This window comes from Falco naumanni, chromosome 9 (genome assembly GCF_017639655.2).
Source record: "Falco naumanni isolate bFalNau1 chromosome 9, bFalNau1.pat, whole genome shotgun sequence".
NCBI lineage: Eukaryota > Metazoa > Chordata > Aves > Falconiformes > Falconidae > Falco > Falco naumanni.
The window spans coordinates 30,285,378-30,311,688 of NC_054062.1; the positions used below are offsets into that span (position 1 = coordinate 30,285,378).

Here is a 26,311-nt window from a genome sequence, read left to right on the forward strand (position 1 = left end):
AGAAGTGGGCAAGAAAGTGCCGTATGTTCCTTCAGCAGGGGTGCTACCTGAGTGGTCATAGTGAACTGGAAATTGCTGTTTCACATTGAAACTTGGTTTTTATCTCTCTTCAGCCCAATACATTTTAAAGGCTATGTGTATGTAAGCTGTGAGACTTGGAGCAGCTGTTTCAAAAAAACGTCCCTGATTAGTAGGCAGGGTAAGGCGGGGTCAGTTGGTGTCTGAGGACTGAAGTGATTTTATCTGGGTGGTGGGGCTGCTTGGTAGCAGACTGGAAAATATGTGTGTTATTTTCAAGTCTGTGTTGGATCTGGTACTGGCTGTTGGGTCAGTTGTCACTCCTTGAAAAATATGGCTGAGTTGGTGCTTTTCCTCCTTGTCAGTGTACGTAGCTCTAGAGCACCGATTTTGGCCAGCCTGGGCTAAGGCTGTGGTGAATTTCCTGTTGACTTTATGGGTGTACCAGCTTTGTGTCGTAAAGAAACCGAGATGTGAAAGAGCGCTTAGGTGGCTAGGAGTCCTTTAGAAGTATCACCAATACCTAAACATCTGTGTGCGTGCACTCCGTAACCCTTAAGGGAGTATTTTTCAAGACCGCTTTTTTGTTTAAAAATGATTGCTCTTGCAATAATGAAACCAACTTTTTGCAGTCGTCCACTGACTGAAACCTCTGCTAGGTATGTTTCCAAGAGTAGATCAATAAAGATAATATGCGCATCTGGCTCTTTAGAGGCTCTTGGCATCCATCAGATAAGATCAGTTCTGGGAGCAGAGGCAGAAAGACTGGTTTCTGTAGCAGGGCTAAGAGGTTGTTTGCTCTGCATCATTTACACTGTTGTGCAAATATATGTCTTGTCCTCCAGCGGATTTGTACTCACTGAATTTTAGCACATCCTTTTCAACACGGGTGCCCCTGTGAGTTCAGTCGTGCCCCCTTGCAGGCATCTTCAGCTAGACAGCAGTATTTAGGAAGCACTGAGTCAACATGAAGAAACCTCTGCTCTGTTTAATTTCATCTTCAGGAATTTCACCAAGAGAAGTCTTTGACACCTACAGCTGGATTTGAGACTGTCACCTCTGTGGAGCTCTGTGTGTTGCTCCAGGCATACTTCTTGGCCACAGGTCATGCTCCTCACTATTGTTTTCCCTTGTCCCACTTGTCCCACATAGCCTTGCTCTGTGTGCCTCCCACACATCCCTGGAAGGCCAAGCATGCACAGCCTGCTTCTCCCCACACCTCACACACAGGCAATGACAAGTCCCTTGTGCTTGCCGGCTTATGTTGGTCTCTTTTCATCATAGCTTAAGAACATGTCCCTGCTCCTTTTTTTCTTCCTCCCATCTTCTGCGGCTTCAGTGAACTTTTTTTGTTGTTGCTATAGTTACGCTGCCTTTGATGAAATCAGCTAGGTCCTTCCCTAAAGGCTGGAGTCCATCCTTAGCCATACTGGCTCCGGCAGTAGTCCTGTCCAATGTTAGTGTACGCATTCTGGGGGGTCTTTACGTGTTTGTTTCTGTTCCAGCAATACTGTTACCTGTTACAAAAGCTCACAGTGATCCTGAAAACCAAACTCAGTCTTGCAGTACACAAGTGTGGCATTCAAGTCAGTGGTAATTCGGGCCACAGCTACTCCAGATCTTAAACTATAATCCTTCCTGGGTTTTAGTTTGGCTGTCAGTCCAAACTGGTGGAGGTTTCCCTGGTCACTTCTCTGTTCTTCTGAAACATTATTTTACTGTCTTCTGGGTACTCAAACTCCTATATACAGAGGATTTCAGAACACTGAATTTGCTTCCTCACATTCTTAAGGGAGGAAGAGCAGTTCCTATCTGCCATCTGAGGCAGTGCCCAGGACTGTGTTGAGGGGCAACCGGTGTTGTAAGGAAGAGAGAGCCTGCTTTTGTAAGCATATGCTGAAATTTTTTGCCTTGCCTTCTTTTTTCTCAACACAAAGCTTTGAAGTCGCTCTGGGGATGTGCTGTAGGAAGAAGTGTCCAGGAGTGCAGGGATCTCCAAGTGTGGGTGTAGCATCTGGGTGCCTGGCCGGTTGGGCTGATGTGATACGGGCTTTAGTCATTGAAGGTGGCTTGAATTGTAACAAACGATAGGCAGGTGGTCTGCAGCAATGGTGCTGTGTCCGAACTGATCTAGGAATATAACAGCAGTTGACTCTTTTGGGCGGCGGGGAGCGGGTTCTGTCCCCATTTGTTGTATATGCGGGACTTTGCACCTCAAGCTCTGTCTGATCGGTCAGCACCAATGAGAACTGGAAGAGGGTGCTGTCAGAGTGTCTCTGCTAGGTTAAATTATTTTCAAGAACAAAGGTGAAAGAGTTTGGTTCCTAAAATCCTAGTTGAGAAGATGTGCTTCTAGAAACTCCTACCCAGCGTAGAGCCCACAGGAGATAGTAATAAATTTACCCTTTTTTCAGAGGGTTTAAATCTCAAACCAGTTTGTGTCCCAGCTTCACAGATTTGGAGGAACATCGATACTGATTTGTAACCACATGTTATTTATGACTTGCCCTGTTCATAATATTTGTTTATAAAAAAAATATTTCTTGTTGGATTTTACTCAGAAAAGTTTTTGCAGAGCGATTTCTAGGCTCTTCCCAGTGGAGCAACTGTGTCTGGTTACACATAGGGTAAACACATTCAGAAACCAGGAACCCTTAAAGGATAAAATACTTTGGTGAAACCTGTAGTTTATTTTGGTAGAAGGTAAGATTGTCATGCTTATCAGTCAGAGTCTGCACACTGAAAAGTGACAGGTACAGTCATCACTGATTTCATTTTTGATAATTGCACTTTCTGCATTTTCATCTTGTATGATATTTCCAGTTTAATTCAGAGTTCTGTGGGAAGTGGGAAGTTCCTCAGTAATTCTGCTTTCTCTCCTGAAATGACATGCATGTGGTTATTCACGCTTTTTTCCAGATATCACTGCAATACTTTTTTCTTTAAGGAAGAGCTTTCAGTTTTAGTGTTGGATGTTTGCCTTTAGGTGTAGATGAAGCAGCACCAAGAAATACCCTTTTCTAAATAGATGGTATCTGGGAAAAGGGCTTTGCAGTATTCATGGAGAGAAGACAGCACTGTTCCGCTATTTCTCAGTTTGTATTTGTCTTGCCTATGTGATTTTCTGTAAGGTATTATCTTGTTAAGCAAATAAAGCAATTTAGCGATGATTGTAAATCAGGCTGATGTCAATAGAAGCAGCATCCTTAAAAGCCACAGCTGTAAGACTTTCTCCATGGAGTCTGGTTTCTAATACCAGCTTTAAAATATCCTCATAACTGTGATTTGTTGCTGCAATGATCTTATTCTTCCTCTTTCAGAATGAGAAGGCTTTGGGGCATTCAGTGAGCCGCTCTAGCAACATCTCAAAGGTATGTTCCTCGATATAACTCAGTCTTTGATAAACTTGAGGATACTGGGTTTCCTTTCCTTCCAAATCTGGGGTGATATATGTGACAATATAACCAGCAGAAAATGCTGCCTGTCTGTCATTGATAGTCATGCCAGAAACATTACAGCTCTCTGGTGTTTTGCAGACTGGCTTTACAGGTCAAATGAAGTGGAAGCTACTGTAGGTTTTCTCTTTCACACTGTCAGCCTCCTTAGCCTGGTAGGAGCAAGATAGATGACAGATGCCTGAGAACTTACCTTGGGGGGAAAATTAGCTCCAAAACCATCACTCAAGTATGCTCTTTTATACCATAAGCTATCTGATTGAATGTTCTCTGTAAGATATGTATAGCCATGCATCGTCTAATATATATTCAGTATGTGGTTGAACATTATTTTATTGTCACTTCAGCACTGAATTATTGTTAGTGCCATGATATGCATTGTTGTCAGGGCATGACTATGGCAGTATTTTAAAATGTTTGCTATTACAAGCCTTGATCTGTAAGGGAAGCATGATGCTCTACCCGTTCTAGTCACACTTCAGTATAGCCAATGGACATGTCAAAAGCACAATTGCTTTGTTACGCTGTTAGGGGAAAAAGTCCAAGATAACTTATTACAATACATACCCTGCTTCTACTTCTGCATTACAAATGAAGAAGATTTTTAATTAGCCAGAAGCCTGACACCTTTTTGCTTACATAGGTACAGTAGCTTAAAGCCTTCATGCAAGGCAGGCTGTGCTGGTTGACCAGTATTTTTCATGGGGTGCATAAGCCTCAGTCCTTTGTTGCCACAGTTGATGTTGCTGGTAATAGTGACTTCTAATGAGAGACTGAGTCAGTATGGCTGTGACGAGCTTGAGTCCCTTTTTTCTGTTCTGGGTACTTGAGGATATAGGAAGCTATTCATGCCTATCTCCAGCAGAGGAAACAGTGGCTGCACTTAATTTATGGTTTATACAGGCACAGACAGCTTTCACTTTAGAGCAGAAAGACAAGATTACTGTGTGTCTTAAATCACGAGCAGGGCAACTGTCAGTGCACAAGGAATTGACCAAGCTGAAAGTGGTGTTGTCACGGAGTGATGTGGGATTATGTTTTGCATTCAGAAAATGTGCGTTTACAGAAAGGGTTTTGAAAGAAATATTATGCGAGTATAACTTCTTATCTGTGCTTTTCTAAAATGGGACTGCACCTGTTCTTTCTTACCCTGGCTCTTCTCTTCTTAAGGATCCTTAACTGGATTTACAGGTGTTGAGCAGAGGTGGTAGTTTTATCATTCAGTTTCATCATACTTTTCCAAGAGTGCCTGAAGTTCAGCACAACAAGACTTTCGGCAGCAGCAATTTGGTACCCCTATGAAGCTGCACGGTTCATTCTTAATTCATTGAGAACTGGTAGTGTGGCAATGCAGTGGAAAGAACCTTGCACACTTGGCAAAGCTTTCCCTGGGAGTACTGGCAAGTGAGACATTCAATATTTGCATTCATCTTGAAACACTGAAACATTCAACATGGTTGCTGTGTGTTGCAAAATCTGAAGTTCTCAGGGGGAGTATAGTCAGCTTTGCCAGTTCAATGGGTGAGACTTGTTGGTGGCAAACATGAGCTTCCCAGAGGTATTGGTGTTCTTACTGCTCCTCTGTTGCCTCTGTGTCTGATCCATTCCATGTACCTAATCCACTCTGAAGACAGCTTCTAACAAGGGCAGGAGGTGGAATTCCCATCAGTCCTCTGATTTGCCTCATACATCCCAACGTTGCCTTGCACATCCAGGCAGTTCAGTGCTAGGCTGCAACTATTTATTTTGCAGTCTACAGGGGGGGTTGGCTGTTGCAAGCGACCTGTAGGACAAAAGAGAAAAGATTATAGTAATGGGATGCTGTGTGGAAGCTTAAGTATGTGGAAAAAATTTCATTAGTTCTGAGGTTTAATAGGAAACTGTCTTTTATTTTTGTTCAGAATAGTATAACAACCTGGCCAATTAGGCAGAGCGAATACATGTAGGGGAAAAAGTAAGGAAATGCTTGGCTGCCTGTTTAGCCTTTTCTAAAATCCACAGAGCTTGTTGATGCTACATCATTTTAAGAGGAGCTATTTAACCAAAATTGAGTTTAATCAATTATATGCTGCATTTCCAGGTATGTTGGGGAGGGGAGATGTGTACAGAAGAAACAATGATCACGCTTCCTGCAAATGACTGTTTCAGCTATTATTTTTTCCACTCAAGTCTAGCTTACAGCATAGCAATGTAGCAAATCTGCTGCACATGCTTGGCACTGACACTCGATTCAAAGCTTTTCTAGTGCTGATATGTCGTTATGAACCTGCTGGGATTATTACTGTGTATCTTTCTGCTGCTCTCCGTTGCACAGTGGCATATAAGTAGAAAGGATTGAGTCAGAACTCAGCCTCTAGCCAAGAGGATGCTGTGTTACTTGGTGTGACCAAGGAAAGCAATGCCCTAGGGCTAAAAGTGGTCAAGGAGGGAGGCAGACAGATGGTGCCACTGAAAATGAGATCAGCTGGTAGAGGTAGCAGGACCTTTCTGAACATAGACCCCAAGTGTTGTGGACAGGTGGAGCTGGGAGAAAAAGGGCAGTTCTCCAAGAGGCAGATGCTAAGAGAGGCTGAAGAGATGCCTAGTACATGTGGCCAGACCAAGAAAAAACAATCACCTAAATACTTGGCTAGGGATGGAAGCTGGAAGCCAAAGAAGAAGGAGTAGGGAATAAGATGTAGAGGGATCTTCACAGGGTGCCATTAAGTTTTGTGCAGTCTGTTGCACGGTAGGGGATGTGGCATTCCTTCAGGCCCTTCTTTGCTTTTTTGGTGTGCTTATTTCAAACGCTCCTTTTAAATCTGCTTCACATGAAACGTTTGAATTTCTGGACTATTTTCTATGGGTTTTTTTGAAATAAAAAAAATAATAATGTTGAAGGCAGGTTGAATTGATTTAGTCATGGGACTTGGTCATGGCCCAAATCCCAACTTGCCCGGTTCAAGAGAAGTGATGCTGATTGAAACACCCCCAGCTGGCAGAGGGGTGGGTGTACAGCCCAGATCCACATCTCAGCTGTTTACCCTGACTAAGCCAGCATTTTTGCCAAGAAGTCACTGTTCGCTGCTAAGTGCCTTCATCATACAAGCCACACAGAGAAATAATTAAGCTTTATAGAAGCTTCACCCTCTAAATATAGATGAAATTGACACTAAAACACAGCTACTCACTGAGAACAGCTAAACCAGAATTTTCACAGTGGTGGTAATTCATGCCCTCTGCACTTAGATAAAGGAATTGTGCTTACAAGCAGATTAAACAAGGTCACTAACAAAGCTGTTCTGTAAACAGTTATCCTCAAATTAATGATATTGTTTATCTTTGAAATATCTGATATATCCTGGAACTGATGATGTGGTGTATGGAAATATCTTTAGGTCATCTGTGTGCTGTTCCTGTCATCTGATTGCTCTTGGAGGGCTGATTTTAGCTTAGTGGGGAAGCATTTTGTAGTCTTATTTTTGTGGTCCTCTAAGGGGTAAACTTTGAAAATGCTGATATTGAGATCACAGCAAAGAAATCAGAAGTGCACTCCTTAAAAAATGTAAATGCTTTGTCTTTTCTGAAGGCTTGTACAGTTTTATCTTGTGAGCAGAAGCACACTGTAAAGTATTAAATTATTCTTGGGCTGAATGGCAGCCAGTGCAGACACAAAGTGGTAGCCTAAGCTTGCTATGAAATTTGAAATCCATTTAGGGTGTTCATCGGCTTGGAACAGATTTAGAAAAGCATATGAATACACACGTCCACTGTTGCCTGAAGCTTTGATGGATTCAGTGAGCGTTCATCCGTAGAAAAGCAGTCCAAGTTTTTTAGTGGCAAAGCTTAGCTATGCTGTGGTTCATCAGAGGGCTGAGGCTTACTGTAAAGAACTGCTGCTCAGAGGTTCTGTTTAGGTACGTGAGCCTGGGGGTAGGGAAAGAGAAATGGCTTAAAACAAAATAAAAATATTTCTGCTGAGCTATATGGGAAAAGGAAAAGACAGGAAAAAATGTGTAGTGTGAAGACTGAGGTACACTTTTCCCCACCTGCAAGAGCAAGTTATCTCATGCTGGGGCATGGTGCGGTTGTGTCCATAAGGAGTGCGATAGCCTCCCTGTGAAAGGGGAACGTGCAGGAGTTCCCTTTCCTCTTGTTTCCTCAGTCCAGCCAAGATATTTTGAGGAAGATTTTAAAGTCAAAGAGCTACTACTTCTTTTTTTTTTTTTCTTCTTCTCCCTGCAGAATCTATGCAGTTGTTACTGGGTTTAGTCAACATTAATCCTGTGCTACAGGCAGGTTGAATTATACTTGGGGAGATGGTGAAAGGATAGATAGCCTTCTTTCTCTACTGCCTTTGGCTCTGGTATCTCTAGAGAAAGTTCCTGCCAGAATCCTTCTTTATTTTTCTTGAGGAAGAATGAGGGGAACCTGACTTCAGCTTCACTCATAGTTTCTAGACATAATTTTGATTTTAGTCATACATTGACAAAGTATGGAACAAAGTTCTTCCAGCAGTGGACTGCTGGTTCCTATTGAATTGTTGCCAAAATTGTATGGTGATGTTGATCATTCTGGAAATTTCAGACACTTCTTTGCCATATCTTCTTTTTTTCTTTCCCAGTTTTTTTAACCACTCTCCGTTCAATAATGCATCTTACCCCAGCTAAAGACACTTGATTTTAATATGCACCAGAGGTCAAAATGGCACAAGTCTGGTAAGGAGAATTTAATGGAGAAGACTAGAAGTTACTGATGTTTGATCCTGTCGTGTTGGTATTTAGGAAAAGCTTTAAAAAACAGCCTGTCAGCAGGCTGCTGCCCTTCACAGCATCCAGCCCGTCCATAGGTGGCCAGTTCTGGCTGTCTCGTGTCAATTGGCACACTTGGCACGGCTGGGTGGTCTCATTGAACGGCTTGCTGCCTGGGTGTGCTAGTTCAGCTGGAGGCCTGCTTTGGCATGCATGCAGTGAAACAGCAACATCTGTCCCACAGATGAGCTTTGGAGACTTTACAGCTGCAGTGCAGTTTAACAAGAGCTATCAGTCAGCGTGTACGTGGAATACAGCACTTGCTGAAAGCATCAGAACACAAATCTGTTGCATCCTGGTGGATGGCTGGAGCCAAGAAATTGTGTGTGTTCTGCAGTGGCAGAAAGAAATGATGGATGTGTCTCTGGGGTTTAATGGAGACCTCCCTGCCTGCCTTCAGCCCAGGCTCAGGAATTCTCAGCACAGCAGGCAGAACTGAATTTTGCCCCTGTGGGTGCAAGGGGCTGGGGCTGCCCCGTCGAAGGGAAGGGAAGGGAATGGGGCAGGGGTGGCACAGAGTCAGGTTCCCTGGGTCTCTTCCTGGATGCCTTTTCCCTATCTGAAGACTGGCCAGGTTAGCTATGTAGCACCTTGCAGCGGCACTTGGTGGCTTTTTTGGCAGGGCGCCCATCACTGTTGTTTTCTTTCCTAGGTCACTGTCTATACCTAGATCGTTCCAAAGGAACAGTATGGGGTGGCTGGTCTTGTTTTCTGTAGTGTAAACTAAGGGAGGAGCAGAGCCTGGAGCTTTCGCTGCCTCAGAAGATGTACCGTGCAAGATAAGTGCCTGCCATGTCCATGTCTAGCATCAGCCTTGCTGCCTTCGTACGCATTTAGTGTATGAGAGAGAGAAAAAAGCTCTTTGGCAATGAGTTCTTCTGAAACAGAGGGTGTGATAACTGTCCCTCTGATACTGTCTTTCCTGTGTGCTGCTGCCACGTTTGTCATTGTGGTGTGTTACAAATAGATAATTGGAAAAGGCTGAGGTTTTTCACCAACAAATCACTGTTCGTGGAGTGGGGGCAGAATGAGAACAGCCAGCTATGGCAGCACATACACACACAGAGAGATGTAGAGCGACAGAGAGACACGTATGCACACACACACATAGATACATGCATACATACATACAGATATCTTCCTGATGGCAACCCTCCAGAGAGCTGTAGGCTTCCAGGGGTTGCTACCTCCAGTGTCGCTGTGATTATCTAAACGCCAGTGCAGAAGGCTGCACTATGACCTCACTAAATTGCATTAGATGGGAATGTCAATATACACAATTAACTAACTATTGACCTTTAGTCCAGAGCTATTTTAGGCAACCAGTTGGGCTGTATGGGATAACTCACCAGCACATAGCTCCAAGGCTTGTCATTAGAGGTGATATTCCTCCTTGCAAAGAGCATGAAAGTCCACAGGGATCAGCAAGTGAATCTGGGGTTAAAAGGATCCAGTTCAGGCTGTCAAAGCATGGGCTGCCCATCACATAATGAGCATGGCAGAAACCTCCTATGACAAGGAGTGCTTTGAAACCTACTCCTGCTGCCACCATCGTAAGTAGCCAGTTCAGCCAAAGGTGCTGCTGCTTGAGAGGCTGCTGCTGGTGCATTAAGGATGGTGTGTGTGCCAGGAGCTGGAGTCGTGAAGGCTTTGACAGCGTATTTGTTTAGCCTTGTGTGGGAGTAACTTCAGAGCTCCAAGCTAGCTGAATCCGCCTCTCTGTTGAATTTACCCATCCCATTGCCTCTTCTTTGCCCTGTTCTGGCCCAAGGCTGTTAGTTGTTTCCTCTTTTCTGTGGCACCTCTCTGCCTGATAGCTGCTGTAACTGAGTCAGGAAACACAGACAAGCTGTGTGGACTGACCAGCATCAGCTGCAGGCACCACTACTAAAACTGGCAGAACTTACTTCTTGGGCTCTTGGCTCAGCTTTTTTAGTGTGTTCTTCTCAGTGACCTGTGCCTCGTCATTAGAGGCTCGTTGCTCTGAACTGACTGATGTTCCCTCTGGCAGCTGAAGCTAGGGAAGTGACTAGCGTTAAACAAGCTCAGGAAAAGAAGTGGTTAGTTGTACCTCACCTTGCTGTTCTAATCGGATTCGCAGTGCAGCTGTGTGAATAGTTTCATGAGCAAAAAGAATGGGAGGAAAGGAGGATGGACTGAGAGACTGGGGGGTCATCAAGCATGGCTTTTTGGTGGTAGCCACAGCTTATGTTGGCTTAAACCAAGGGCAGGGAGTAACTTCCTCCCATGTTTTGTTGTTCCACTTTGTTGTGCATTTCCGAGTGTGTTAACTTCTGCTCATATTTTGGTTGTGTTTCCACAATGTATGAAGATGGAGCAAACACCCTCCTGTTGTGAAGCAGGAAGATGGGAGGAAAAGGAAACGTGCCTCAGATGTGGGGGTTTTGCAAGCTGTCCTGAACAGTGCTGGTATTTAGAAATGGCATAGTAAGCTTGAAATGCATATGAAATTCCATCATTTTTTGTTTGTCCCAGCCTTTTGATTTCCCAAGTGGCAAGACTTTGACACTGTCTTGGTGCCAGGCAATTGGGTCAGGAAACCAGTAACATGGTTTTGGAAGGGAAATTTTGAATCATTGAATCTAGTCATCTGCTATTAGACTGTCACATCATATGTCACATCACTGTCATTTTTTTGGAAAGCTTCATTGCTAAAGTGAAAGAGTAGAGAGATTGAATTCATTCTAAGCAGGTTAACTTCTGTGATTTGCTCATAACATAAAACCTGAGACAGATTTATTAACTGATCTGTGACTTCAGTTCAACAATATGTGCCTCTGTTTCCATGGCAGAATGCAACACGGTGTTTTACTTGTTCAATATTTTGTTTTGAGAAGATTGCTAAGTAAGACTTAAATAATGAATTATTTAAAAAGACATATTAATTTTCATTTGCATAATTATAGCAGCACATTACAGTGTCAGGCCTTTCACTAACTTGTCAGTGTTTAAAAAAAAGTAATTACTGCACAAACTCTTTCTTTAAAAAAGGTAGGATTTGAAGTCAGAGATGTACCAGCTTTTAGGAGAGGTTAAGCATCAAATAGAGAGCAAATTTCCAAGTAATACCTGAATTCACCTCACTATATGATCACCATCCTGTATCATTCACACATGCAACTGGTGTAAAATGCACAGAACCGTAGTTTCCAGAAGAAAGCAAATAAATGATCTTCCAAGTCTTTTATTTGTTTTGTCACAGTCATAACATAGTTCAGTTTGCTTTCTGGCACAAGGTTTATCTCTTGGGTTTTATACTGTACATGTGCCTAGCTGGGTAGGATGGGAAATAAGTTACAGTGTCTTGCTAAGGATGAAGGAGTGCGTTTGAGTCTTGCCCTTGGTGCTTGCAGACGGAGCTGTAAGGGGATACCTGTGTTTCCAGGCTCAGTGCACCTGAGGCATCCCAACGTGAGGCCAGATACATTGCTCTCTCTAGTGCTGTTGGAAGATGATGGTTGTATCTGTATTTATGAAGTAGCACATGTATCCTAGTATATCTGTGAGAGTGTAATAGCCTGCAGTGGCCTTGTTTAGATATACCATAGGGGCTTTTAATAAGTATAGTTGGGTGAGTCCTGAGGCTGATAGAATGTGTGTGTGTGTGTGTGTTGCAGCGTGACCCGAGATCATGGAAGCAGTGATGACTGAGCTAGCTGTGGCATCCCCAGCTGAAGCCCAGGGCTGGGCACAGCATGCTTCTGTGGCAGCACATCTTTGATGACTGAGGTCTCTCCTAGTCTGGCTTTGTGCACTTGCCCAGTCCAGGTCTGTGCTGGCTGTGCTGGTTTTTGTGCAGACCAGCATGGTGCTGGCGCTTCTGTTGTTGTGCTGATTGCATTGCTTCTTCCTGGGTTTCGGACTTTGCAGATCAAAAGAGCTGTAAACCTTTGTTTGAATTTTGAAATGCAGTTGGTGTTTTGCGGCAGTGGCTGAGCAGCACAGCCTGTCCAGCAGCTGTGGAACATTGGAGAACCGGGTTTAAAGATTCTCTATTACGAGGTTTTCAACGCAGGTCTCTTCCTCGCCAAAACCTCTAGGAAGAGTCAAGAAGTTTCTGTTAGTGACCCACAGAATATAGCAGCAGCAAAGGCCTATAATAATAACCCGTCGAGTCCCAACTTGAGATGCTGATTGTTCTTACCATATTGATTTTAGAGGTTTTTCTATCAAGTGTTAAATATGCCACAAGCTTAGCTTTTTTTTTGCGTTTGTTTTTTTTTTTTTTGGAGTTAGTTCAGCTGAGTTCTGAATTCTTCAGTTACTCAATTTCTCTTTGTGCTTTTGCTGGATGAGCAACATGTGATTGCTGCTGCACCTCTCCTGCAGGTAGGTGGAAGACCCTGTCAGAGGAAGAGCAGATGAAGGGCCTCACAAAGTACGAAGAGTACTTCAGGGAATGCTCTGGTTTGGCAGATGGTGCTCATGTGCATATGCTAGTATGGAAAATAGGTCCCCAAATAGTGTTTGAGTTACTGAATTACTGACAGTTCTGTCTTGTGGAAAAAAAAAAAATGCCAAGCCTCTAATCTCTTGTCATCATTATAAGAGGAAGGATTAGCTGTTATGTGGTAGCTAAATTGGGACCAGTCCATACACACACCTCCATCTAATTATTCTAATTACTGTAGCTTTGCTCATTTCCTGAGCTATTGTTCTGTGCAGTGTTTGACAGCTGGCAGGTTCCGCTCCAGAGATGGCTGCATTTGACCTTGGGGGAAAACGTTTCTGTTCTGATTCCTACTTTTCCAAGGAGTAAGCTTCTTTCTTAGCGTGTGTCAGTAAAGCCACTTTCTTGCAACTAGCCCTTGAATATCGGATGTAGAGTGATACCTGACTGTATGCTGTGTTCAGTCCTGAAGGTGACTGCTGCGCATACCAAACTTTTCCGACTTGTGACTTGCTTTTTTTTGTTTGTTTTGACTTCTTCACTGCAGGCTGGAAGTCCAACCTCTGTCTCTGCCCCTCACAGCTTCTCTCGGACTTCTGTTACGCCATCCAACCAGGACATCTGCAGGTAAAGCGTGTTGTTTGCGTGGCTGCAATGAGGTTTGTGCAAGGTTCAAGTTAAGGAAAAACAAAACCGAAAAAGCACGTGTATGGGGAATAAGCAATGTGGGGTTCCCCTATGAAGCATCCCATTTGTTTGACTCGACTGCTATCTAACACTGCTTTGTTGAATCCTACTGACTGTTTGGCCCTGCTACGTTTGCCATTCCCACACTAGCAATAATTCTCATTTCTGCACTTTTAATTATCTGTGTTCTCTTTTGTAATTGTTTTTTACTTTCTGTGCTTTTATTCCACTGTTCTGCATGCAGTTCCAGTGCAGTGTTTTCTGAGTGTTGTCATCACAGTCCAGTGCAGTCTGCTGTTGTCTTGAAAAATCCTCACTGCCAGAGCCCTCTGACACAAGGGGTCACAGTGACAGTAATCTGTCAGGACACGTTACATGCAGCAAAGAGAAACTCCCGTGGGCAGGATCGGGGCCAGGCACTCAGGTCTTCTAAGAATGTAAAGCCCACCCGCACCCTGAAATTCTCCAAGTCCCTCAATGACGTGGACCAGAAGGCGCAGAGCACCAGTGAGTGCTTTGACTATGTGGAGCGAACGCGCTCAGAAGGCAAATTGACCCCGACTCAAGAGCAGTGTGTAAGGATTAACAAATTTCATCTCAAAGAGAGGAAACCGCTGCACCTCAGACCTCTTTCTTTTAGCAATTCTAAGCACTCCTATATCCCTTCCCTTTCCAACTACTCAAGTGCGTCAGGAGGAGCAGAGGACCACAAAGCCGTACATATTCCCTTGCTGGAGGACAAAGTGGAACATGACACCTCAAGGAGCAAAAAACTGTTGCGTTACCTTTTTTCCTTCTCCCACACTTCCAGCACCAGCAGCCTGCATAAGTTCCACGAACTGGAGAGCTATTCCAGTCACTTCCAAGCTGAGAAATCCTCCAGCATGCTGGTGGAAAGCACAGACTTCTGCTCTGATGATATGGGAGATGATGACGTCTTTGAGGACAGCACCTCAGTGAAATTGAAATCAAAAGAGCAGCGGGCGCCGCTCTGCTCAGTTGAGAAGGACAGTGACCTTGACTGCCCCTCCCCTCTGTCAGAAAAATTTCCCCCTCTCTCCCCTGTGTCCACATCGGGGGATACATGCAGGTTGGTTTACCAGAGAACCACCTACCTTCAAGCCCTCCAATGTGCAGTGGTGACCCTTCTGCTTTCTCTTGCCTTTGTGCTGTTTCTATCTTCCCTTTCACCCTGTCACCTTGCTTTAATATGTGCAATTTGAAGCATGCAGCATTCTCTGCTGGCCTGCAGCCCTCTGATGCACTTACCAAGGCTACTAAGCAAAAGAATTTCCTTTGGAGTCAAATAAATTCTCCTGCAATTTGTTTCAGGTTTGGAGTTCTGAGATTGTATTTTTCTCTTATTAGTGTCCAAACTGGGAGTATCATGAGAGAATCGGCTACACATATTAAAGGTCAAGCTGAACACATCTTAGCTTTTAATGCGCACTGTGTTGTCCTGACAGCCACTGCTGGTTTGGTCAGAGGGTGGGGAGCCAGGAGGAGAACAGACTATTGAAAATTGCTTTTGAGGTCAGCTCAATATAGATCAAGATTATTTTTTTTCCTCAGAGTTTGTATCCCACCGCACTCTTTTTATTTATAAAGGGCTTTGTGGATGCCTTAGTTGAAAGGGAGATCTGTGCCCTTTTAGTGGTGGGCCACTGTGATGTCTGTAGTGTGAAGTCCAAAAAAGATGGGTGTCCTTGTTTCAGCTATGGAGGAATAGTTGTGTGTGCACAGGTGGTGGGAACGGCCAGCTCTGGACTGTCTTTGTGGTGACTTGTCTGCAAGTCTGCCCCATCCCAGCTCCAAAATGTTGCTGAGGCGCAGGGGTCACCAAGTACAGGAGCAAATGTCCCATCTGTCTGCCTGTTTTACTACCCTAATCTTTCTCCTCCCTGACAGCACATTCTGAAGCTGGCTCTGTTAGTACTTGCCAATATTATTTGATTTTCCCCCTCATTACCAGCAAAATCTAGTTCTGTACTGGCTTGTCATCAACAAGATGCTGTTGTAATCCACCCACTCCTTCATTTCCACTTGCCAGCTACCAGCAAGGTCGCAAGAGGCAAGATGCTACACATCAGTAAGAGATTTCAGTAACAGACAGGGATGTCAGCATGCCAGGATGTACTTCACATATGCTTAGTAACTTACATTAATTCCCTGAGCTCCTTACCATCCCGCTTTCAATTCGTGACCTCTTCCACATGGTAAGGACTTAGTGATGTTTGGTGCAATGCAAAGGTTGTGTATAAATTGAAGCTGGAAATCAAAATGTCAGCACCTGGTAGTAACGCTATATCGGGTGTCCTTGCTGGCTGCACAGCTAGACTGTGAGGGAAGTGGGGGATTTTGCAGAGCTGATGCTTCCTTAGCAGCTCTTGCAAAGTTAGAATTGGAGAGCGAAACTATTAGTCCATTCAGAGTGTATTCTGGGGAGATTCAGTGCTGTAGCTTTGCGGTGTTGATCTGTCTCCTAGCAATTGGCGCTAGAAATAATGACTTCTCTTGTGTAAAATCCAGGCTGTCTAAATTAACTCTTCGTGATACTGGAGTGGGCTGTTAGCCCATTGGTTTGGGCATTTTGTTTTATCTTCTGTTTCAGATTGTAATCTATGAGTAGCTGTACCTCTCTGTGCCTATTTTGTCTTGGGAGGTGCTGCCTGATCTGTTTAAATGCTATTTTCAGTTAAGTACTGTTGTTCTAGATGAAGTGTTGTCATTTCTTACCCTGTTTCTTTGGAATACTGCATTTCTGTCAGGCTCTGTGTGTCTGCCTCTTGTTAGAAAGCAGCTGTCTAGTTAGTAGTGTCTGCTCAATTACTTTGTGCCTGTGTATGTGCTTGTGCAGCAGTAGAGTTCATTAGTTTTAGCTCCTTTATGGAACATATTCCTTTGATACGTATCTCGAGATCTTCAATGGACACCCATGTGTGATCACAGGCATTACATGCCTCTTCCCCATGCTTTCTGCTTCCTCTTCTCCTAATGAGTAGCTTTGCTTCTGATTTAGGATATGTCACTGTGAAGGAGACGATGAGAGCCCTTTGATTACCCCCTGTCACTGCACGGGAAGTCTTCATTTTGTGCACCAAGCCTGCCTGCAGCAATGGATCAAGAGCTCGGATACGAGGTGCTGTGAACTGTGCAAGTATGAGTTCATCATGGAGACAAAACTGAAGCCTTTGAGAAAGGTAGGCACAAGACCTGCTTCCCCAAGGAAATGCTTCATTAAACACAGATCCACTCTGAAAAGAGGCTGTCCTTGCCCACGAGCCCACAGCACGCCCTGTGTATTTATCATGTTTCTGTGGTTCCTCAGTACGTCTGGTCGGTTTTGATAGGTGCCAAGGGATTTAAATTAACACTCAGCCTGGCAAATCCAGCATCGGTGGAATCCAGCTCTGAGAGTTCACCGTTGTAACCTTGCAACTCTCTGTGTGCAAATGTATATGCATACATGCATGTGCATGGAGTAGCCTGATTTTTTTCTTTGCAGTTACATTTTACAGCTGATGCAAAGAAGTATTTGCTCTGCAGTTATCCACATTCTTTTTAAATAGGGAGTTTTGTATTACCATTACCTGCTTTAGTTCGCTATTCCAAGACCCACATTGCTTTGAAGTTCTCTTGAAAATATGTGGATTTCAGGTTACACTTTAAATCACTTTCTGAGTGTACTTTGGTTAAAATGTATAGCTTTTTTTCTTTTTAAAGGAGCAAACTTATTTTAGTGAAAATATGACAGTGTAAGTAGAAGAAGGTTCACCAATAAATGTGTTTTTATTTTTTACCTTTTCTTAGATTGTGAATGACTAGGTTTGCACACTTCACGTTGCTAGAACCTGTTTTTTTGTTCTGTAGAAAAGTACATTTCATAAGTCTGGTAGCTTTAAAGTATAGATACCTAAATGCTGTTTGCATTGTAAGGCCAGTTTTGCTCTTGTGTCCTTTCTGTTATCCCACGTCCTCTGGGCTTCCAATTTCAATTGGTCTTTAACATGAGGATTGTCATGGAAAGTCACTGTTATTCTCAGCACAGACAAATCTTGCCATGTCTACAAAAGTGGAAGAGGTTAATAACAATAACCTCACTCTGGAACTAGAATAAATGAGAAACATTGCATTCAATTATGATGAGTCTAAATCACATATGGTGGGAAGTCTGGACTGCAGCCATCTGAAAGCTGTTATGAGAACTTGTCCAATTCCTAAAAGTGACTCCTAGCAGAAAATAGAGCAGATTTCAAACACCTCCTGTTTTTTTGCAGAGATCTACAGTCTGCAAAGTATATAGCTTAGCATGTCCAGTTGATAGGATGACCTCTGCTTATGACTGCGGTGCATCGGTGCCTTCTAAAAACTGCGGATTTGTCTTTGCGGCACAGAGCATCGTACCTCTGAGTTGCAATATTGTCCTTCATAGGCTCTGTTACCTGCACAGACAATACTTTGCACAGCCCAGCCATAGACCATTAAGGAAGTTGCTCTAGAGAATCCCAAGTAAAAAAAGTTGCTGTAGTTGGCAGTTGGCTGCTGTTTTTCCTGTGCTTTCTCTGCCTGGAGTGGGTGGGAAACATTTTCTGAATATTTGTGCCCTGTGAGAACTTCAGAAATGAGTTGCTCAGCATCATTAGTTATATCTGAACAGGTCATCTGTGGGAAAGAGACCAGATGCCAAAAGGTAGGGACAGAGCTATAAACAGAAAGAGAAGAAGGAATTTACCTCTTAAATATATTTATAATTTAGAGGTTCAGCTGCAGCTGGAAGATAAGCTGCCTCAGTATCTTCAGCTCAGCTTTTATGGTATCCTGTCAGTCAGGAGAAAACAGTGTGGAACTCGTGATTATGAACAGGATGGGACAAATAATAGGGTTTGTGCTTGTCTGTAGAGCAGAAATGGATTTAAACTTCCTCAGCATCTTAAGGTTGTATTGCAGCATTGGGCTGTTCAAACACCAAGTTGCCAAGGGAAGAGGATGAGAAACAAAACGTGTCATGGCTCCAGTGAAGATGAGGGGAGACAAGAGAAGGATGCTCTATTTTAAAATTTCAGTGGAAAAAAAAGACATTAAATCTAAATTTTCTGCTGATTTTTTTGGTTTAACAACACTTTAAAACCCCAGAACTGCTGACTGGGAAATGCCACGTGCTGTATCATCGGTATAATGCAGCAGGTACCTACAGATTCTAGTTTCCTCTCTGGGACAGTGCATAGTTTGCAGAATACTTCTTTGCTGTGCAGTCATATCTTGAAGAGATGAGTTGGTGCGGGTTGGTTTGGTGGCTGTGGAGCCAGCAGTTCACAGGAGGTATTGTCCAGTGGAGGAGCTCAAGCTATGGAACAGAAGAGAGGAGTATAAATTAGTCAAAATGCAAGTCCTCGTGGCTCTGTAAAAGCATTCACAAATAGATTTAACATGCTTACATTTTGACAAAATAATTTAACTAATTTATACTCTGTCAAAAGTATTGTTTACTAAAACCTTTGTTTAGATGCAAAAGCAATTTGGTGTTTAAAATGCAATATCCGAAGGGAACATTTTGTCCAATCTTTTTCTAAAAAGATTGAAAAAATATGCTTTCTAGCATAACATCTAGCATGTCATTGCTGGAAGTCTTCAATTCTTGTGCCACAATGAGATTTGGGTGCCTACAGAACTGGACATGTGGCTTGGACTGGCCAAAGAGATTGATTGTTGGCAAGACAGAGGGGATCACAAAGTCTGTGGTCCACATTTCAACCATTCTTGTATTTGTAGCAGTGGAAACAGTAATTCAACATAATCAATCCTACCAGTCAGGTCATCCTCAGTCTCTTCCATGTTATTCCTTCCCTTCAAAGTCCTCTTTTTCTACAAATTAGTCCAGGAGACATCAAATGCACCTCTGTAGAAACAAATAGGTATGTATGAGAAGCTTATGTGCCCCAGCATATATTTTGTGAAAGTCTAGGAAAAGCCCATCTTAAACTCTCTGTTCCAAACAAATACACTGAGGGATGTGTAACCCTACCTGCAAAAACTTTCATCATATACGTTGGGGAAATTGCCAAAAAAATAATTTAACAAAAGCTTCAGGGTATCTCAGGTAAAAAAAATAGAAGCTGTCTTTGAACAATTCCCTGTATAGTAGAAGCATCTATAATTGTCTAGTTTCTTTCTAGCTTTCCTAAATTATGTTGACCTGACTTTGTGGTTTCCATTTGGGCTGTATAAGCATTATTGATAGGTGCAGATCTGGGGATTTAATTTTCTGCATCCTCTCACTTAAAAAGCTGTCATTCCAGTTCTACTGTATATTCTTGGGGTGTATGCATTGAAGTGCACTTGAAACACTGAAAATAAAATACGGGTGTCACTGCTGTAAATAGTGTTAAATATACGTGAAGATTGAATGAAACCCCCAGACGCAGGAGGGGAGAACTAAACAGCCTTGAGCTGAGAGCCGAACAGCCTTGACTGTGCACTGGGGGGTTCTTAACTGAGTTCAGCGTGCTATGTCTCACCCACGCTGGTCAGCTGCATCATGTGCCACTTTTGCTGCAGTGTGTTACTGAATGCCCGAGCAAAGGTACCCTCTGCCACTGCGGTGTGTGGCTGTGGGTGCCCGCTGTGAGTGGGGAACAGGGGAAGGAGCAGCCTTGCTTGCACTGCCAGGCCTGGCACTAGGGTCCCTCTGTGCTGGAGCTGCCCCTGCGTGCAGAAGCAGGATGTGATGACATTGTGCTGTGGCTCCGGGTGGGAGCTGAGCGCGGGAGGTCCCCTCTGGCACCAGGATGGCTCCTGTCACAGCAGGGTGAGCTGCCAGCCATCATGCACATGTCAGAGCAGTAACGCCATCTGACTTTTAAAATCCTTTTTTTAAAATAGGAGGAAGGTACTCATCTGCCTGGTTTTTGTTCTTACTGTTATTTTTTTATACTCACTAGTAACTACAGCAGACACCTAATCCCTTGCTTTGCTTCTGGGTTTCTTGCCAGTGGGAGAAGCTGCAGATGACAGCCAGCGAGAGGAGGAAGATCATGTGCTCTGTAACATTCCATATCATCGCCATCACCTGTGTTGTGTGGTCTCTCTATGTCCTGATAGACAGGACCGCTGAAGAGATTAAACAGGGACAGACTACTGGTATGTTACTTGCTTTTCTTCCCACTTATTCTCTTGGAATAATTATTTACCCTGAATGCAGAGAGGATGCAGAGCTTGAGTGTGCAGGTGATGTTTATAGACCAGTCAGCTTTAGCCTGAGGTTGGGTTGGTTTAAAAGAACATATCTAAAATGATTTAGCTAAGTGAGTGTAAATTAATCTGTGGGTGCTCTTTAAGTCTATTTCAAGTCAATTTAGTTTGCACTTAGAAAATGCAGAGATATCAGAGCTAATCCACTGTAGCCAGGCACAAAATTGCACTGCCTTAGCTAATTTAGTTTTGAATTGGAACACTTACTGAGCAGATAAGGACATAGGCATATTTTTTTTGCTGCTATGGCTACATTTTAACTGGGCAAAAGCAGGACAGTTTTTTAAAAGAGAAGAAGTAAGAGGAAATTAAATCCAAACCTTTGAGGTAAATCAACAGGGTTTTCTTCCCATTTGGTCATCTGTGAGGTGGGTTAGTACAAGTTTCCTGTGAGAGCCACATTAGACTGGAAAAAAAAAATGTTATGACTGGTTGTTCCTGAAGCACAAGGAACTTGGGCTGATTCTTAGGGCTCCAGTTCACGTAACTGAGATGAGGTGTACTGCAACTGATGTAGTGGTTGCCACCCCACTGTATGGATGTCTCAGCTTCTTGAATAGTAGGTTTTCTTCAGCATGCCACTGTAAACTTACCAAATGGAAATCTGTTTTGGGTGTGCTGGGCTGCATATTTGCAGCTGTCACAGGGCTGTTTCTCAGGCAGTTGAGCGGTCCCCGAAGGTGGGGATAGAAAGGACGAGGTATCTACCAAGGCTGGGAGCCATTAGAAGGCAAACTGTCCTTGCTCACAGAGCACTACACGCCAGCTAGACATGCAGGTGGAAAATGTTATGCTGCTGATTCCAGAGCGTCATCTGGGGAGGCGGCTCTGAGCATCAATAAACCTGCAAATCCACAGAGCTGTTCCAGTCTCTTCAGAGCAGAATCACACTTTAAACTGAACAGTTTTGCTGTCATTTCTTATTTGGGCTGTAGTTTGAATGTTCATGACTTCAGTCAGGAAGCTGCTTTGAATGGAATATTTTAGTTTCTGTTCCATCCAACCCCATCTCTTCCATGAAAATTACTGACCTTTCAGTGTATGGTTTCTGTATGATAATGAAAAGCATATGCTTTCAAAGATTTATCATCTCCAGGTAATTGTAGCCAATAAGTCCATTAGATGAACAAGAATAGGGGGAATAGTGTGAATATTTAGTACGTGTTATAGTGCCACCTTTGCTTCCTTCATTTGGATTCTAAATCTGGGGGTTGCTGTAGTGAGCTGAGGAGTGTGTGTGGCTATACGCTCATGCCTGCACCGGGGCAAGCACATACTACCCCTGCGTACAGATGGCATCAGACAGCCCGTCTGTGAATCAGTAGTCACGCTGCAGTGCCCTTTGTATTTTGGGACTAAAATATTTTCATTCCTCCCATGCTACCATGTGTTTCCAAAAGAACAATAGCCTGTGTCTTGGTAGAAACTTTGAAGACTTGGAAGGCCATGATTTTATTCTCTGAGAAACCTGGTAGTGGATGATTCAGCATGGTTTCATGTCCGTCTTGTGATGCCGTTTATCTTCAAAGAGGAGTGAGGCTGGGTGGGTACAGGACCTGTGTAAGCAGAAGATGTATAAAACGAATACTCTTTCGTTTAAAAGGAGTTGATAGAGGTGTAACAGGATCCAATGTCTAAAAGTTCAAGCTAGACAAATTCAGGAAAAGTAATATGGTAATTTTTAATGACAGAGGGTAAGCGTGCCAGAATGCTTCAGCATCTCCAGCACTTGCGGTTTTGCATCAGAAGAGATGCTGTAGTTCAACTACAAGTTACTAGGTCTGGTGCAGATAAAATTGTCTGGTCTTTGTCACTGAACATGTCAAGCTAGATGGTAGTAGTCATTCCCTTTTAGTTTGAAGACTGTGACTTTATGTACTGTGTGATCACAGAGTGGAGCAGACTTCTTGGGTCACTGAGTTGCATCTCCTGCTATGAAGAGGAAACCATGCCATAGAATGCCTTTCATAATCTGATCCAATTTTTGTTTAAAAGCAGGCGTAAAATGACCTAAACATATTACTGGCTGTTACCTTGACTGTGTTTATGATTGTGCTGCACAAAGGCTCAAGCACAGAGGATCAACTGTTTTGTTTTTCCTCTGGTGGGTGAGAATAGATGTGATACATGAAGTAGAAGTCTGCATGTGTTAGACTTGAAGGGAGGAGGGGAAAAAAGGCCAAACAAGAAAAATGGCAAAATAAGAACAGTTTGCATAACCTAAACTCTGTGACAGTTTCCGTACTGTTTTCCTTACTGATGTTTTAGAGAGATCCAACATAGTCCAGCCAGTACTGACCATTTTTTTCTTTCCTCTTTTGTTTTTTATTTTCTTTCTTCCAGGGATTCTAGAGTGGCCATTTTGGACTAAGCTGGTGGTTGTGGCTATTGGTTTCACTGGAGGACTTCTGTTCATGTACGTACAATGCAAAGTGTACGTACAGCTGTGGAAAAGACTTAAAGCTTATAACCGAGTAATATATGTCCAAAACTGTCCAGAAACTAGCAAAAAGAATATTTTTGAAAAACCTGCACTAATGGAGCCAAACTTTGAAAGTAAAGAAATGCTTGGGGTTCACCATTCAGACACAAACTCTTCACATTACACAGAGCCAGAAGACTATGCTGCAGAAATCCTTCACGTCTGATTGCTGTTTGGGGGGGCTGTTTCTGTATCTCCTTGAAGATTTAAAATATCATTGTTTACTGCAAACTGCTCTACCTTTTTAAAATTGGCTAACAGCTGAGAGCTGGCAGATCAATTTTTTTTACTCTTGATTTTTGTTGGAATTTTTTTAAATCCCTTTGGCATATCTGTCACTGTCATGGTTGCAAACCTCTCAACGTTTTGTCTCTCGTACTGGCTGATCAAAGAGCCACAGGATACTGGGTAGACTGAGCTTGGGTTTGGTATCGAGCAAGCCGCTAGTGAACAGTCATCAACATCATGGAGTCTCTTACTTCAGAAGATGACTCTAAATGATTCTGGAATATGTGTATGTGGGGTTTGTTTGGTTATTCTTGAAGCATGATGAAGGAGGTTGTCCCAGACATTGAGGGAAATGGGAGAGCTAGAATCTAATCTATCACTAACACTGCCACTAACATTTTGTCTTAGGCAGCAGGTGTAAAATATTGCTTTACGTATTGTGATGAGACTTACAAAGCATATAGCACTTTTAAAAAATCTTTATTTTGTAATACGTTATGTCAAATGAGAATGAAACTTGAAAGAATGTGTCATTTTCAAAACATTTCTTCATTCTTTACCCCATCTGTTCTTCTGGAACGTAAACCTCTTGCCTTATAAAAAAAAAAAATGAAAAAAACCTCCAACCTGTGATTTCCAACACACGCCCACATGATCTCACTGAACATAACACTAAAAACTCTGCCTCTTTGGGTTTCCTTTGAGGAGTGATTTTTTTTCAAAGGACATTGCACTTGTGACTTGTGTATGGGGAGTAGTTGATGTGTACGGTGTTGGTTTCCAATGTGTAATGGTTTCTGTTTTCGGGATTGGTTTTGCTTTTTTTTTTTTTTTTTTTTTTTACTAGGTCAGACCATCAACACACCTGCACATATATACCTGATGTAACTTTCATTCCAAACCACTGGTAAAGGGTTTGTTGCTATATTGGTAAAAATGTGAGCTGTTATGGAAAAAAGATACTTAGTCAATACAGCTGAAATTGGTTTTCCTTCTTTAGTGCTGTGTCATGTGTGAATTACCCAAGAATTTGATGTTGTCAGAGGAGGTGGTGAGATCAAAGTCTCGGAAGTAAACATTGCATTAAGGGGATGAGTTTAAAAATACCTGCCTGGTTTTAGTCCTGATGTGATGCATTACATGGTCAAAGAATAGTTTTGTTCGTGCTTTTCAATATGGGACTGGCTTTTTAATCAGCCAGCCTTAATGAAAAGAGAGGGACAGCTTTAAAATCTGCAGGGCTTTAGGCAGTTTCCCAAAGCCTGGGGTGTCTGCTGTTAATTCACTTGACCAATCTGCTTCACTGAAACACTTTCCAGCTTCAAGCCCTCGTTTAACCAAAGTCTCAGTGTGGCTGGAGCAGAAACAAAGCCCCATGAAAAGTCAGCACACGAGGCCTCTGCATGTGAAGGCTGACTTGTCCTACCTAAGCCCTATCTAAATCTCTGTAAAGTCAATGATAATCCTCTGGCTGGTCTTAGTAGGAGTTGCCTGGACTTCTCAGTTGGGTAAAAGCATCTGTTTACTTGTTCAGATACTGAACTAAAGCCCCAGCTCTGGTTCAGGTTTTACTTAGTCTTTTTTGAGTACAACTGTCATTGGGCAAGTCCTTTTCATAATAAAAGTAGTTGCTTTAAGACTTGCCAAAGAGTAACAGTAAGAGATCGGTGATTTTTTTTCCTTAAAATGTAGTATTAATTTATTTCTAAATTGGTATTTTAAAAGAAGGCAGAGAAGGGACTATGGTAAGAGAGCACCCACCAGTGGTTTCTAAGAACTGTTAGAGGAAAAGTGTGTGTGTGCGTGCATACCTCTGCATGATCTCGTGCTTGAAGTTTACTGGCTGTGATACTCACGAGCATCATGCTTCTGGAGGTGGTTTAAAATACTGATGCCTCTAGACAGTCCTAGCAAAGCTGTACCGGCAGGGGTTTGTGTACTGTGCTAGGTGTCAGGATGTCCCATGCTTATATGATACAGGCAGACAAACCCTGCATACCCTCCTGGTAGCAGGGCAGCAGTCTTCATGACCGTACACATGTAGACTTTGTTGCCTATGCCTGCCATAATTGAAGTGCAATTACTTGGGCCCTTTCCTGAACTCTTCTGTGGGTGATCCTCTTCTATTATGAGAACCTGGATAATACACTGTTTTGTTTTGTTTTGTATTTTGTTCTGTGAAAAGATTTACTAGATAATCTCAGGTGGGTTAAATATCAGGTCTTGTACAACTTCATCATGTTCTTCTGAAATGCCCAAGTGCGCAAGACTTACGTGTCTGCGAGATGCTTGCGTTACAGCTGTAAGATGCACAGAATCAGCTGTCAGCGTGCTGTGCACATTCTCATCCGATCTGTGGCCAGCAGGTGAAATGAAAATGCACAAGTTCTGGTATGAAACCTGCTTGTTCTCCAGCTCACACCTGAGAGGCACCAGTGTCTGACTGATGTTCTGACAAGTGCTGATATGGTATATTGTAACATGCTGGTCCTGTTCCAATCGCTGTCGTATGTGATTCTTGGTGAAACATTGTGAAATCTCATTTGGTGTTTCGGAAGCTCCATACTGAAGGGTTTTGCTGTGCCCCTGTGTATCTTAACTTGGGAAGAAAAATCATCTCCAGCAAAATCAGCTGGGGAAAAATACCTGCAGATGAAACAGTCTTAGCCCGTGCTGCTGCTAACTATTCCCTCTCCCAGCCGGTCTTTTCTGAATGAAAATTAAGGCCGCATACTTAAACTCTTTATACTGCTTAGGAGTGCTCATACCAGGAAGGGCTGCAGAAGAGCTCCATCTGTCAAGGGTTTTCATTTATGCTGGTCACAATTCTCATGTTGATTCTTGCTTGGTGTTAACAGTGGGCATCTGGAGCTACAGTTCTCTGCTTCTGCGTGGTGCCATCAAATGCTGTGAGGTTGATTGGTGCTTTTTCCTTCTTTCTCCTCAAGGAGATACTGTTGACTTGTTTCCAGCTTCCAGCTGTGAGGCACTG

General features: G+C 43.1%; 1 protein-coding gene across 9 annotated transcripts in view; it reads left to right on the forward strand.

Annotated features, from left to right (window-relative positions):
- Nucleotides 1-24,318, forward strand: part of MARCHF8 (membrane associated ring-CH-type finger 8) — a 107,096-nt gene extending 82,778 nt beyond the window's left edge. For 8 of the 9 annotated variants that reach the window (XM_040605377.1, XM_040605382.1, XM_040605380.1 and 5 more), the window contains 6 exons: nucleotides 3,339-3,389; nucleotides 13,222-13,301; nucleotides 13,606-14,451; nucleotides 16,381-16,561; nucleotides 20,351-20,498; nucleotides 22,953-24,318. In XM_040605377.1, coding sequence (XP_040461311.1) covers nucleotides 3,339-3,389; nucleotides 13,222-13,301; nucleotides 13,606-14,451; nucleotides 16,381-16,561; nucleotides 20,351-20,498; nucleotides 22,953-23,257 — 1,611 coding nt within the window. In that variant the 3' untranslated portion in view covers nucleotides 23,258-24,318. The remainder of the gene's footprint in view (nucleotides 1-3,338; nucleotides 3,390-13,221; nucleotides 13,302-13,605; nucleotides 14,452-16,380; nucleotides 16,562-20,350; nucleotides 20,499-22,952) is intronic. The other variant, XM_040605386.1, reaches the window with a different exon arrangement.
- The last annotated feature ends 1,993 nt before the right edge of the window (nucleotides 24,319-26,311 follow it).